General features: G+C 34.9%; 1 protein-coding gene across 1 annotated transcript; it reads left to right on the forward strand.

Moving 5' to 3' along the window:
• Positions 1-1,409: 1,409 nt before the first annotated feature.
• On the forward strand, positions 1,410-7,866 carry LOC116110082 (serine/arginine-rich splicing factor SR45-like). The gene is made up of 12 exons (XM_031396315.1): positions 1,410-1,727; positions 2,164-2,232; positions 3,014-3,099; positions 4,596-4,642; positions 4,719-4,799; positions 4,889-5,054; positions 5,146-5,383; positions 5,469-5,534; positions 5,999-6,112; positions 6,549-6,615; positions 6,704-6,741; positions 7,656-7,866. Exons 1-12 carry the CDS (start codon positions 1,489-1,491, stop codon positions 7,720-7,722), a joined length of 1,278 nt encoding a protein of 425 aa, XP_031252175.1. The 5' UTR covers positions 1,410-1,488; the 3' UTR covers positions 7,723-7,866.
• The last annotated feature ends 7,162 nt before the right edge of the window (positions 7,867-15,028 follow it).

Consider the following 15,028-nt stretch of genomic DNA (forward strand, 5'->3'; position numbering starts at 1 on the left):
AATTTTTGACAGTCATCAGAAAGATAATAGTGTTTCAGAGCTACTAGCATAGCTCCTTTGATTGGTAGCTTTAATTTAACCGAATTGGTTTTTTTTTTTTTTTTTTTTTTTTTTTTTTTTTTTTTAAGCTTTGCACTGATAGAAGCCGATTTATTTGTAGGCCTTTGAGAGAAAAGCAGTAGCACACAGCAAGCAGCAGTTCGCCGCCTCAAACCATAGGTAGGTAATTTTCTCAGCTCTTTTCTCACCCCACTCTCTATCCCGCCTGTCTTAACTGTTAACGATGTGAAAGTTAAGTTCCTATAGACTTGCCAAAGCTATGATGTATTTGTTGGTGTTTATTACTTTCAAAGACTTTCCAGTTGGAAGAGGCTATACATTGTGTTTAGTATTTCAAATTAAAACTCTTGTAGCGTATTTTTAATTCTAGTTTGTCTACTTCCGGACAATCTCTCTGTTTTTTTTTTGTTTTTCTATTATGTTCCTGATGGGCAGCGACAAGCTCTGGTATTTATATATGGATGATTGAATTGCTTTAATTTTCTATTACTTTGATTGAATTGCATGTTTAAACAGGGAAGCAATTTACCATTTGGCTCAATTGAATCTTCAGAGCTGAAACTAATTCAATGATTTTCCTCCTTAATGGTTGAACCATTGTTTTAGAACCCGGACCGTGGGCAACTCGCCCTGCTGCCCGGGTCACGGGTCAAACGTCCAACAGTTGGACAGGTGACGTTAGCACCAAAAAAAAAAAAAAAACTTTACTACTTTTGAAATAAAATTATTATTAATAATAGCTTAAGCACTTGTGGATACCATACTCACTATTTTTAAAGTAAATGCAAGTGTTCACAAAATTATTAAAAACCTGGTTAATGATAATAATTTCCCTGAAGATCTGATAAACAATAAAAAATTCTTTTAAGTTTTTGAAAAAACAAAAATGTTCTTATTATTAAGTTTTAATTATTAAAATAAAGCATAGAAAGAAAATTAGATAGATATTCATTAAAATCTGACTACTGACTTATTAATAGTTCATTAAAAATGTTAGAATTTTATTTATTTATTTTAAATTCAAGGGTCAAATGCATTAACTTTAAAACAACAATAATGCTAGAAATCTTACAAAGATTTATGTATAAAGTGATGTGACAAGAAATGAATAGAAGGGTAAATATGATAAGTTTGACTTTTCATGTTCACTATTTCATTCATTTCTTGCAACATCACTTTGTACATAAATCTTTGTAAGATTTCTTTGTACATGTAGACATGTAGTATTTATTTTAAAACTATGTAAGAAGTAAAAAAAAAAAGAAAAAAAAAACAACAATTTTTTTTTAACATAATAACTGAATTCGGCCCAATCAGGCCCATTACGCTATTACTTGCCAAAGCAAAATCAATTCAAAACATCCCTCTCCTTCTATCCACTGAAGCGAAGTGAGGGTTTATCTAGGGTTTCCTCTCTCAACTGCTCGTATGGCGAACCCGACACGAGGCCGTCCCTCGCCACCGTCACGGTCCGGTTCCGGGTCTTCCTCTCGCTCTCGTTCACGCTCCTACTCCGGTTCCTCACGGTCCAGCTCCCCTTCTCGCTCCACCCGGTCCAGATCCCCTTCTCGCTCGCGATCTCGTTCCCGATCCTTCTCTTCGTCTTCCTCCCCTTCGCGTAGCGGCAGCTCTCGTGGCCGCAGTCCTCCGCCCCAGCGCAAGAAGAGGTGACTTTACCATTTTGCCCCTCTATTGGCTGTATTGTGAAACGCATTTCCGCTATTGAGGAAAAATTATAGTTAGTGTGCTTTGTTTCAAGATTTATATTTTATACCTGTTTTTGATCATCAGTGATAAGATAAGATGGCTGATTTTAATTTTACCATTCAAAGAAGTGCTACATAATTGGCACTTTTATCTCAACAATGGTTTTAGTTACATATTCGTGTATACTTGTTACTAGGTATTTTAGTAAGTCATCTAGTTGTTTGTGATACAAAATGTAAAATAAATTTTTTACAGTTAGTTGTTAATGTTGTGGTCTAGTACTTTAACAAATTTTTAAAAAAAGTTTAGTAATTGAAATTTAAAGTTGTATGGTATAATATAATTGTGTTACATTTGATGGTTGAACTTACCTTTTAAATACTCGTGTTTCCACAGTCCTGCTGTAGGAGCTAGGCGGGGTCAGTCTCCACTGCCTCAATCTAAAAGAGCATCTCCACCTCCAAGGTAAAAACTTAAATTTTTAAACTTGTTTCTTCAGTTGAAATTCAAACATTCAATTTTTATTTGTTTCTATTTTTTCGTGTCTTTATGTAATTCTGGGCTTTGGAATAGTTCAAGGTTTATGAGGGGGCGATGTATGATTTTTTTGTAGAGAAAGCTTTAGGGTGTTAGTGTTTGGTTTGACTTTTTTTATTTTATATTATAGAAAAAAAGTTTTTATGCTGTAAAATATATTTGGTAGCTGTCTAATTATAGCATTCTAGTTTTTTGATGTTGAGACTCTGTTATAGTTACATTTGAAACTCATTTTTATTGCTGGTAGTTTTGGTGACAATTAAAGTTTTGCTTCTGAAATAGTAGACTTTTTAATTTTAATTTTTTGGTTTTGCTGAAAACCTTATTTTTTTTTTTTTTTTTTTACTACTCCTAGAGAAGTACTTTCTAATGTGTAGTTAATTTTGGGGTTTGCTTGGAAAGCAGGAGGATATCTTTGAGATGCTAACAGGACACTCTCAAGCAATACTTTGACAGAAATGTGTTTTTCATTTCTGCCAGTTTTATTTATGGATTTTGGGGTTTCACCAAGCATACACTAGCAATTGTTGTTTTAATTTTTTGTTTACTGTAGATTATACATCTTCCAGACTCTATATCTTATTCATAAACCTTTTGTAAGTTTGCAATCTGGTTTTTGCCCAGATGGCTCATCAGATTAAAAACCCACCCTTCCTTTTAATGTATTTACATTTTTGACATTTTATCTATACTGTATAATTGATTTCAGGAAAGCTTCTGAAAATGACTCTCTTGTTCTCTACATCGACTCGCTTAGCAGGAATGTGAATGAGGGCCATTTAAGAGAAATATTCAGTAAGTTGTCTCCATATTTTCTAATTTTTTTTTCTTTGCTCTTTAGGTTTTGTTGTTGGTCTTTTGCTTTTTGGTGGCTATACATTATTTCTGCTTTTCTTAGTTGTCTCTCGTATTTCTGGTTAAGCTGCTGTGTTTCTAAGATTAAAACTTCATTTATTTACCTGGAAACTATATTTTGCATAGGAATTTTTTTCTGACTTCAATGATTTTTAATGTTGCTTTAGAGATTGTGCTTTCTGTGCTTTAGAATTTGGGGTACTGTCCTGCTATGCTTGCATGGATGTGGCAAATGTATTCTGTTGTGGCCCCATTAGATTTTTGGTATCTTGTGCTTTTCAAGCTTTTTTGTTTTTATTATGTAACTGGTGGCATAGTTTTGGTCTGTGCAACGAAAGGCAAGTGGTTGTTCATATACTCACTTGGACGGTTGTTAAACAGCCAACTTCTGTGTAGGAGCACTTTTGCCAATAATATTATTTTTTTCATTAAACAAATGAAATTTAGGAATTAGTTTTTCAAGGAAGAAGATAGAAAAAGAAATAGAAGGAGAAGATTAATAGAATGGTCCTGTACCAATACTTATTATCAAAATAGTCTATCTAGTACATCTAACTTTTTGTCATTGTATGGGGAGGGTTTTTGAAACAGCTGCACAATATTAGGCGTAATAGAAATAAATCTGCTAGATGGCATCAGGGTCTTTGATTGCATCTTAAGTATTGGATTTTATTAATTTCTGAAAGTATTGTGAGAGAGAGATTGTACTCTGCGAGAATGTATAGAAAGTTCACATGGTTTAACGCATCCAGTATACTATAACATTGTAGAACTTCTTTTTGGGCCAGTAGTTTCTTTGGCGAGTGTTTTTTTTTTTTTTAACTGTTGCAACTAAGTAACAAGTAGAATTTTTTGATTATGGAATTTATTTTATAGAGTTCTGCCTTTTTTTGGGGAGTCATTATTTTCATCTACAGGGAAAATTGGTCTTCAGAATCCTACAAAAAAGTACCCATTTTTTATTTATTTAATATAGCTTTTATTCGGTTAGGGGGAGTTAAGTGTGGAATAAAAAATTTTCATACCAGATGAGGAAGGTTTCCTAGTAGTTGTTCGCACTGGACCAGCAAATTTGAATCTTTTAGGTGTTTGGGGTGGTTTATCTTCGTTGTAGTACAATGGTTGCTGGTAGTTATAAGACTTACCTTACATCATAATTGAATTTTAGACTGGGTTATATCTCAAACCAGAGGAACATGGGCTGCAGATAAAATATTATATAACTCAAACATTCCGTAATTAATTAATTATTATGTTATTGAGTATATATGTGATTTTTGCTTATTTTATGCATCTCAGTGACAACATATGAGAACTTTATTGAAGGATCCTGCTATCATTATAAAGCTGAAGAAATTTTGCAAGCTAATATTTTGGTTTCGCTGTTTTATTAGGTTATGATTGTTCTGGCCTTGTTTCCTTTTCTTACTTTGCAGGTAACTTTGGCGAAGTTGTAAATGTGGAGCTGGTGATGGACCGTGCAGTGAGTTTATATAAGTTCTTCCATGGTGTTGAATTATTTGTATTTCCCCTGCTCTAATGTTGGTTTGCATTTTTAGGTTAATCTTCCAAGAGGAAGTGGATATGTTCAGTTCAAGACAAGGGCAGATGCTGAAAAGGCACAATTATACATGGATGGTGTAGGTCTAACAAAAAAATTGGGTTAAAATTGATTGCTATTGAGAAATGGGATGTTGGGAAACTGATGTTTTTAATTGCCTTAATGCAGGCCCAAATTGATGGTAATGTTGTTCATGCGACGTTTACCTTATCTCTGCCCAAAAAGGTTTCACCACCTCCAAAGCCTGTTGCTGCTGCTTCAAAAAGAGATGCTTCTAGAACTGATAATGTTACTGCTGATGTAGAGAAGGATGGACCGAAACGACCTAGAGAATGTATGCCACTTTCTGTAGATCTATTTTATGGATAATTACAGTTATTTAGTACATATTTAGTAAAAGCTTAACTTTTTACTGTTTATATCAGCTTCTCCCCGGCGGAAGCCACTACCCTCTCCTCGGAGGAGATCTCCTGGACCTAGAAGAGGTGGATCTCCTAGAAGACTGCCAGATTCTCCTCCACGTAGACGTGCAGAGTCTCCTGTTCGTCGTAGGTTAGAATCTCCTTATCACCGAGGTGACACACCTCCCAGGCGAAGACCTGCTTCTCCTCCTAGAGGTCGTTCTCCATCCCCTCCACCAAGGCGGCATAGATCTCCTCCAAGGTTGGCTACTAATCACATTCATTAATTTTTTGCTTGTTTAGTATTGAGTGGTTTTAAAGTGTTTGACTAATTACTGTCCATGTAGGCCCTCTCCCCGAAGAATGCGCGGTAGTCCAATCCGCAGACGTTCTCCGCTTCCTCCAAGGCGCCGGTAATTTACTGATTGATTAAGTTGGAAAAATTCAATGGTTAAAAAAGTATGTCAGATTCATGAGGTCCAAAACAGGATAAACCAACATGTAATCAGATAATTTGTTTTAGGCCCAACCCCTAACCAACCCAATGAGCACCCACCCACCCTTAAGTGCTAGTGGTATTTACTTGGATAAGAATAAGAATATTGCAAATAGCATGGGAGATATAACTTCCATTTTGCTTGAATTTGGAAAATATGAGCAGTATTTTCAGTATAAAAGTGAAAGCGAATTCTGCCCTTTATTATGAGGGCAAGAGAAAGAAAAAGTCACTGTACATGGTTGGGTATAATTTCGTACTCTAAATTTGCATGTTATAAATGTAATTTTAGCATTCAAGCATTTAGTTTCCTAAAATAGATGTGCATTATACATTCATGTCACTGGTTCTTATCTCATAATCAAAGTTTATTTCACTTAGTTCTCCTCCTAGACGAGCTCGCAGTCCTCCAAGAAGGTCTCCACTGCGCAGACGCAGTCGCTCCCCTATTCGTAGGCCAATTCGTTCTCGTTCAAGGTCTCTCTCGCCTAGGAGGTAACATCTGATTGTCTTAAACATTTTCTTGGTGGTGTATTTGTCTGTCCCCCTTTCCGCCCTGCATCGTACTTTCCCTTTATTACATTACAATTTGTTTCAGACTCATTCCAGTTGAATGATATTAAGACATATGGCATTCACTTTTTTGGGAGTTTTAAAGGGTCTCCAATGGATGTTATTCACTTTTAGTTTTGCAACATTCATTTTAAAACTATTAAAAAAAAAAATTTGGTCTCTTGTCTATTATCCTTTTTTTTTATCCTATGTTTTATTTCATGGTAGAGATAACTTTATTAAAAAGGAAGACAAATGGAAGTTTATTAGGAAGGAAAGATATGATTCTTGCCCTTTATTATTAAGTTTTTGCTTTACAACCTTTTTCCACTTTCTGAAAATTCTAAACATGCATTTTTTGATGATTTTTGTCTAAAAGAGGCCGAGTACCAGCTGCAAGACGCGGGCGGTCATCATCCTACTCTGGATCACCTAGTCCACGGAGGGTTAGTGTAATTTGTTTTTGTTTTGAGGTAGAAACCTTCCTTGCTTGATGTCTAATATTTAGCTCCATCTGTCTCTGCATTGTAACAGGTACCCAGAAGGATATCAAGGAGTCGTAGTCCTAGAAAGTAATTTTCTTATCACAATTATATAATGTATTTGGCAAATCATTGGTCCTACCTAGATTTCTATATATTATTTATTTATTAACATATGTCTGTCTACACTGTCATGCAACTAATGATAATTTTGCTATAATTTTTTAATTGAATTAATTTTAAAACAATTAGACTTTGATAATCTTCATGCTATCATATAGTTCCCTTTAAAGAAGTTGAAGATGAGGGGTTGGCAATGAGGATGTGGTATGGAGAGTGGAAAAGGACTAGAATTATAGATGTGGGATAGGCTCAAATCTGTGGGGAATGTATTTTTTCTATTAAACATAGTACTGAATCTATGCAATGCAATGTGGATGAAACGAAACTAGTGCACAACACATTTTCTCTTCAATCAATTATTACAGATTATTATTACTATATTTACTAAAATATTCAAATCAGATTGAAAAATCATGATGGATAAATATGAGGCTACTTCTGGAATTGATTAACTAATAATTGTGAGTGGGAGAAAAGAGTAGTGGGCAGGGCTGACCGACCTACTAGCATTTGGTTAGATGTTTCAGTGTGCTTGATATTTGGGCAACAGATAAATCCAGGGATGCTGCAATTGGTTTTCTCACCAATTTTTAGGTATTGGTGTAGCTCAATGAATGTGGTCTAGTTGGAACTTAAACCCTGTGGCTTAAATTTTGTTCTTTAATTTGTCAGTTGACAGTTTTATCTCGAATATCGTACATGCCCATTTTTTGGCCTGGGAATTTTTGACAGTCATCAGAAAGATTTAATAGTGTTCAGAGCTAGCTAGCATAGCTCCTTTGATTGGTAGCTTTAATTTAACCGAACGTAGTTGGTTTTTTTTTTTTTTTTTTTTTTTTTTTTTTTTAAGCTTGCACTGATAGAAACTGATTTATTTGTAGGCCTTTGAGAGGAAGAAGCAGTAGCAACAGCAGCAGTAGCAGTTCGCCGCCTCGCAACCATAGGTAGGTAATTTTCTCTGCTCTTTTCTCACCCTCATTCTCTCTATCCCGCCTGTCTTAACAGTTAACGATGTGAAAGTTAAGTTCCTATAGACTTGCCAAAGCTATGATGTATTTGTTGGTGTTAATATTACTTTCAAAGACTTTCCCAGTTGGAAGAGGCTATACATTGTGTTTAGTATTTTGACAAATTAAAAACTCTTGTAGCGTATTTTTAATTCTAGTTTGTCTACTTCCATGGACAATCTCTATGTTTTCTTTTTTTTGTTTTTTCCTATTATGTTCCTGATGGGCAGCGACAAGCTCTGGTATTTATATATGGATGATTGAATTGCTTTAATTTTCTATTACTTTGATTGAATTGCATGTTTAAACAGGGAAGCAATTTACCATTTTGGCTCAATTGAATCTTCAGAGCTGAAACTAATTCAATGATTTTCCTCCTGAATGGTTGAAACTGCAGTTTATTTTGAGTAGGGTTGCACGTGTCGGTTTCCAAGGGTTACAGTGAAGCAACTCAAATCAACCCATTTATATCATTCAAAATCAAATCTTATTAATTTTAATTAGTATCACCAAGTAAAGCATAAAATCAAATAATATACTGCAAGTACAATCTAATGTAGATAAGATAAAAATCACTTTCTGTCATAAAATAAGGGCAAAAAAGGAAATAAAATCTATGTATATATAGTAGAAAAGTAGAATAAAATTTTTCTTCTATCAAAATTCAAACTGAATGTCTATTCAAACATCAATCACACTTAATCTCACCTTTAATATATGTGTACAAATGTTGTTAGTTATACCATTTATATACTGAGAAATGGTTACAATAATACAATGATATGGAAGAAACATAATGAATAGAGCGAAGGCATGTTTCCATCCAAATATTTGCAAAGTTTTCATCTTTGGTTTTATATATTCTAGATTCTTACTCTTAAAGTAGCATCGTTAACGATTTTTACTTTCTAATACATATATAAAGGGTATTATTACTATACTACCATTGACAAATAAATTAAATTAATTTTTAATCCTCAAATTAGTAGAATTAGAAAAATAATCAGTTACTTTCAAATTTATTTTAATAACATCATTTATTTTCAATCCTCGCATCATCCCCATCTCTAACCACCCAACCACTGTCACCATCACCTAGTCTTTGTCGTCAGAAACTCTATCAACTATCACCGAGGCTGCCATGACCAACAGCAAACCCGGATCCAAACTTTATACCATGAAATCAAAATACCCTAGATCCAAAAACTAAAACAATTAGAGAATCTAACTACCACAACGACCTAGCCACTATCGCCAGTATCAACACCTAACTTTCAAAATTTTATTTCAATCCAAACAAACTTCATCACCAAGAATCCCAACAAACTCTTATCAAATTTATTTAAGCAACCACCTGCAAATGAGCCATCACCAAATCGCTGACCAAAACAGGGCCAACGACGGAAATCCACAACCCAAACTAACAAAAACCAAAAATCCCCAAGAAGCCCAAACAAACCGGTTAAGAAAATAAACTAAAGATCACTGTTTTAAAACCCGGATCGGAGGGCAACCTGCTTTGCTACCCGGGTCAATCGGTCCAACTGGTTGGACTGGTGATGTCATCATGCTGACGTTAGCACTGCAAAAAAATTAGGGTTCGAAGAACGAAGAACTTCGCCGCGGCGAAGAATGTTTTCTATATATCCACTTTGTCTTTTCATTTTCCACACTTTTTTTCAAATACATTTGAGAGAAAAATTTTCCAATTTCAATCCTTTGCCTCCCAAGTGCTTTCCCAACAAAGTTTTCACTCCTTAACCCTCCTAAACACAAAAACAACTCATTTCCAACACATTTTTTGAAAATTCACGAAAATTTCAAGTTCAAGAATTTGGGGCTTTCCAATCTGGGCTGATTCTGAGTAAATTGGTGGCGAATAATCCTTAATATGGTAAGATCTCAAGTTCCTAAACATTTCACAAAATTTCAAGTTTTAAGTTTAGATCTGAAAATTTTATTTTGGTTAAGTTGCAAATTTTGTGAGTTTGATTTTGTTGAAGAAGGGTTTATTGTGCATGTTGTGATATTGAGGAGTGTGTGTTGAGTTTTGGAGTGTGTTGTTAATTTGGAGACTTGTAATTTGGGGGTCTGATTACGAATTTTTGGAAGTGTTTTCAATTTGATTTTCAGGTTTGAATTGGTTGTTGTGGGACCTAGGCTTGAATTTTGGGGTGCCTGTGAGTTGAATTATAGAAAATGGCACCCAAAGTTAAGTTGCCATACAAAGGAAAGGGAAAAGGAAAGAAAGTGGACAGCCGTTTGTGAATGAAGAGGCCCAGAAATGATATCAAGTGGCTATCCAAAGAAGAGATAAGGGCTTTATTCTGAGCGCGGATTGACTGCGAGTCAGGCGTTGGACTAGAGTCGAGGGAGACGATGGGAACTGTTTGAGTGCTCCTGCCAGTCGGCTGTAGAGCCGCTAGTAAGGAGTTTTATGCCAATTTCCTGAACTGTAAGAGGGTACCGTATTGTTAGAGGGATTGATGTGCCATTACAGAAGATGTGATCAATAAGTTTTATAACTTGCTTGGGTTTGATCAGTATGAGTACGGAAGGTTTAGGAGGACACAATTTGAGGATAGTATATCTTCCAGTCATTGCAAAATCGGATGCAACTTGGTCAGTGTCGAAGAACAAAAGAAGACCATTAAGGGAACTTCTTTGACACCGATGGCTCGGCTGTGGCAATATTTTGTTAGTGCGAGATTGATGTCGGAAACACACTATAGCATGGTAACTTACGAGAAGGCATTACTGCTTTATTCAATTGCCACAAGAAAGAGTATAAATGTGGGACGAATTATCTTGAACAACATTCATCATGCGGCCAAACCAGGGCGATCAAGTTACTCTTTCCCACATCTCATTACAGCCTTGTGCATTAAAGATGGAGCCAAGGTGGAAGGTGATGAGCAACGTATTGATGCTGCCCCTCTCCTCGATTCAGTTATTTTCAGAAGCATCTTGAACGCCCAGAAGCTGAGCAACCAAAGCAGGAACAAAGCGGCAGAGCGCACAAAGCCTAGTCACATCCTCCAGCTCCACAGCTACACAAAAGGAGATAATGCAGCAGATGATGGGTATGATGACATATGAAAAAACGTCAAGCTTGGTTGGCTGAACAGACCCATGATGTATGAGATGCAGAAGAGTAGCTTTAACAACTCAACGTTGACACTTTAGGATTCCAATGGGTCGACTAGGATTCAGATGAGTGGATGGGCTCAGAGTCAGAAGAGGAGGAAGAGGAAGACAAGGAGGAGAAGAATGAGCATCGGAACACTGTTTTGTTTTTCTGTATTTTTATTAGTTTTTAGTTGATTTTGTTTTTCATTTCAAACATTAAACTCAGTTTATATTCGTGTTTGGATTGTTTAGTCGTTTTAGTTGTTTCATTTTCCTTTAATTTGTAGTTGTTGCAAGGACGAGATTAGGTTGTAATAATGGACACCACAGTTTCAATTGTTTTGACAGATTTTGGGTGATGAAAAAGTCAAAGACTGGGTGTGCACTGTGGAGCAACACTTCACGGATTGACCAGGAACTTTCTCGTACCTTTGTTATTTTTTATTTTCTATTCCTAATGTATGCATAATGGGACATTGGGGACAATGTCATCTTTTGTTTGGGGGTAGGAAAATTAGAAAAAATTTTGATTTTGTTTATTTTACTTTGGTTTGATTGTTTTTTGCCGATGATGAATTGTATAATCAATGATGCGAATTGGATTGTTGAGAAATGTTAAGATTGCTTCAAATTTAGGTTTATTGACTGAATTTTGGTTGAGGTTTTTGAGTGGTTCAACCACCATTTTCGCTTTTTCGGCATGCTTAGATTCATTTATGTACTTAGGTAAAGTTTGATAATGTTAGTGGACTCTAGAACCTAGTAGAGAAGTGCTTGAGGCGAAATTCTAGGATTAGACATGGTTGAGGAGATGATTAGGCATTCTTTTTGGAACGTTTGAGCCTTTCTAGCCGACCTACGAATGAAATTGTCCCTAGTCACCCGTTTGAGCCGTATGAATCATTATTGCTTTATTTTTCTTGGCAACCCAAAAATTGTCTGATCCTTAACCCAAACACTCTGTCGTACCTTAGGAGAATTCGATCCTAATGCAAACACAAAGAACATAAGAGTTTACGAATAAACTAAAGAATAGTTTGGGGTTTGGAGAAGGCAATAAAACAAAAGAGGTAGTTCACCTCAATTCACATTGATTTGTTATTAGTTTGATACATAAAAAAAAAAAACGAAAAACGAAAAAACATTTGCCAAGTTTAAGGGTATATCGGCTGGAAACCAGTAACCGCCTTAAAAACTGCCTGGCAGTACTTGGCGACCTCTGGTGTACAACGCCACGTACACCTTAGACGCACTTCCCGCCGCATAATGGTATCATAAATAAGAAGATACAAGTTTGAGGGTTGTACATTAGTGAACGTTGAGTGGTGGTTGAGAAGAAGTGGAGTTCAATTTGATTTGAGTGTTTGCATAAGGAAAACCGAGTTCTCTTACTTTGTATTTCATATCCTTTTCTTGGAACCCACTTCCCGAGCCTAGCGTTACAAGCTTATAAAGACCTGCTGATTCTTATCTTTGTCTAGTCCTCATTAGTGGAGAGTAGTTCGATATTTAGGCTTATGGAGTCTGCCACATTTGATAAACTTTGCATTCTTGCATAAAATAATCTGGGAAGTCGGAAGGTGGATTGAAGTGGGATTACCTACTCGGGGGACCAATTGAGAAAGAAAGTCGATGCAACTTATAACTTCTTGAGGGGTTAAACTTTTCTATTAATAATTTTGCAACAACTTTTAGATTGGTATAAATTCTAGGCAGTTGTTTTGGTAGTCGAGCTTTTGTTTCTCTTATTTAATTTTGTCAGTTGCTGTTTTGTGTTTTGAACGTTTGTATTTTTCGTTATCTTGTTTTGTACCTGATGCTCAGGGACGAGCATGTCCTTTGTTTGGGGGTTATTGATAATCCGAGGATTATACTAGTTTATTTAAATTTTTAGGCCGATTTAAATACTTCTTAGTCTATTTTGCCTAAATTGCGACTTAATTTCCTACATTTCGTGTTTCAGGTTAAAATGGAATTTTGCGAATAAAGGCAGATTGGAGTTTTTGGACTCAGAAGCACGCAGAGGGCAATTTTGGAATTTTAGAAGGAAGCTTCGCCGCGGCGAAGGTTGTTCTTCACTGCGACGAAATGGGCCAAACACCACCAGATTCAGCTCCTTTGTCGCTGCAGCGAGTTCCTTCTTCGCTGCGGCGAAGTCTACGTACTCCATTTTTTGTAAAACGCACAGTTTCGTGTTTAGGCTAAGTTGTAATATTTTGGGCGAGGTACAAAAGAAATACTCGTCTTTTTGTTGAGGGCGTTCGTGGGAGATAGAGAGAGTTTTTACTTATTTTAGATTCAATTTTTTTTGTGATTTTGGATTAACAAAGTTGGAAGATTCGAGGAAACCAGTGGATTCATCAATTTGGGGAGATTCTTTTCCTTTTCTTTTGTTTCCATTATGTGACCACTGGAGTTTTTCATTTCTTTAATTGTTTTATAGATTTAGCCATGAACTAACCTAATTTGGGTTAGGGTTTTGATGTAGTTCGGATTCTAATGGGTTAGAAAGTTGATGATTATTAATTTCATATGATTTTGCTTTGATTGTGTATTATTCTATTTTTATTGTTTAATGTGACGAACATGATGAGATTGAGAGATAATTCTGTTAGCTTCTTGGGTAATCACTGTTGTATTATTGGATGCTAGAGATAGATTTAAGAACCGATGAAATCAATGTAGGATTCTTGTGCTTAATGAACTTAGATTTATTAACTTTCATTTTGTTGGGTGCGGAAGGTTAATAGGGAAGAGTAGGACACACATAGCCTGAGAAGGTATGTTGGACACTTTAGAGAGTTCGATTTACAATCAATGCATGAGAATATGAATTTAGTTTAATTCTTAAGGTTTAACCCATAGAGTCCGAATGAAGTCAAAACCCTACCGTTTGTTTGAATTAATTTTATCCCGTTTTAAATCTGCTTTCATAGTTTAAGTTTATTTTAGTAAAATTTTGTTTTAATTATAGTTTAATTGCTCCCTTTAATCCAAAAGAATTCGATTTCTTCAACTTGAAACGGTAGAAAATTACTGATGCTTAGCAACATCCTCGTGAGAACGATACTCACTCATCATTATTACTAGTGCGGCTAGTATACTTGCTATATATTGCATGTTGTAGGAAACACGCATCAATAATTATATTTAAGAAAAAGTTGTAAAATTTAGTATCATTTTAAATTGATTAACCGAAAAAACATAATTTATAAAGGAAAAATCTAAAAGTACCATGGAGGTGCATCAATCACACCATCAATCACTGTATTTTATATCATTTATGACCTTTTTTTTCCTTACCAGTCTTTGAATTAATTTAATTAGTAATGCATACATACATACATACATACACACACACACACACCACACATATACATATATATATAAAAATCAATAATGCTTAATGTACAAACAAACTTCTACAAGATTTGTGTACAAACTGACGTGACAGAAAATGAATGGAAGAATGAATATGAGAGTTGACTTTTTGTACTCACTCTTCCATTCATTTTCTGCCACATCAGTTTGTACATAATTTTATAATTGTTCGTACATGTAGCATTACTCATATAAGATTTTTATAACAAAAACTTTACTACTTTTGAAATAAAATTATTATTAAATAGCTTAAGCACTTGTGGATACCTTACCACTATTTTTAAAGTAAATGTAAGTGTTCACAAAATTATTAAAAAATTGGTTGATGATAATATCCTTGAGATCTGAAAACAATAAAAATCTTTTAAGTTTTTGAAAAAACAAAAATGTTCTTATTATTAAGTTTTAATTATTAAATAGCATAGAAAGAAAATTAGATAGATATTCATTAAATCACAATATTTAATCTGACTACTGACTTATTAATAGTTCATTAAAATGTTGAATTTTATTTATTTATTTTAAATTCAGGGGTCAAATGCATTAACTTTAAAACAAGGTAAAAAAAAAAAAAAAAAAAAAAAAAAAAAAAAAAAAAAATAATATAATAACTGAATTCGCCAATCAGCCCATTACGCTATTACTTGCCAAAGCAAAATCAATTCAAAACATCCCTGTCCTCCTATCCCTGAAGCGAAGTGAGGGTTTATCTAGGGTTTCCTCTCTCAACTGCTCGC

This window comes from Pistacia vera, unplaced genomic scaffold (genome assembly GCF_008641045.1).
Source record: "Pistacia vera cultivar Batoury unplaced genomic scaffold, PisVer_v2 Contig595, whole genome shotgun sequence".
In the NCBI taxonomy this organism is placed as follows: Eukaryota; Viridiplantae; Streptophyta; class Magnoliopsida; order Sapindales; family Anacardiaceae; genus Pistacia; species Pistacia vera.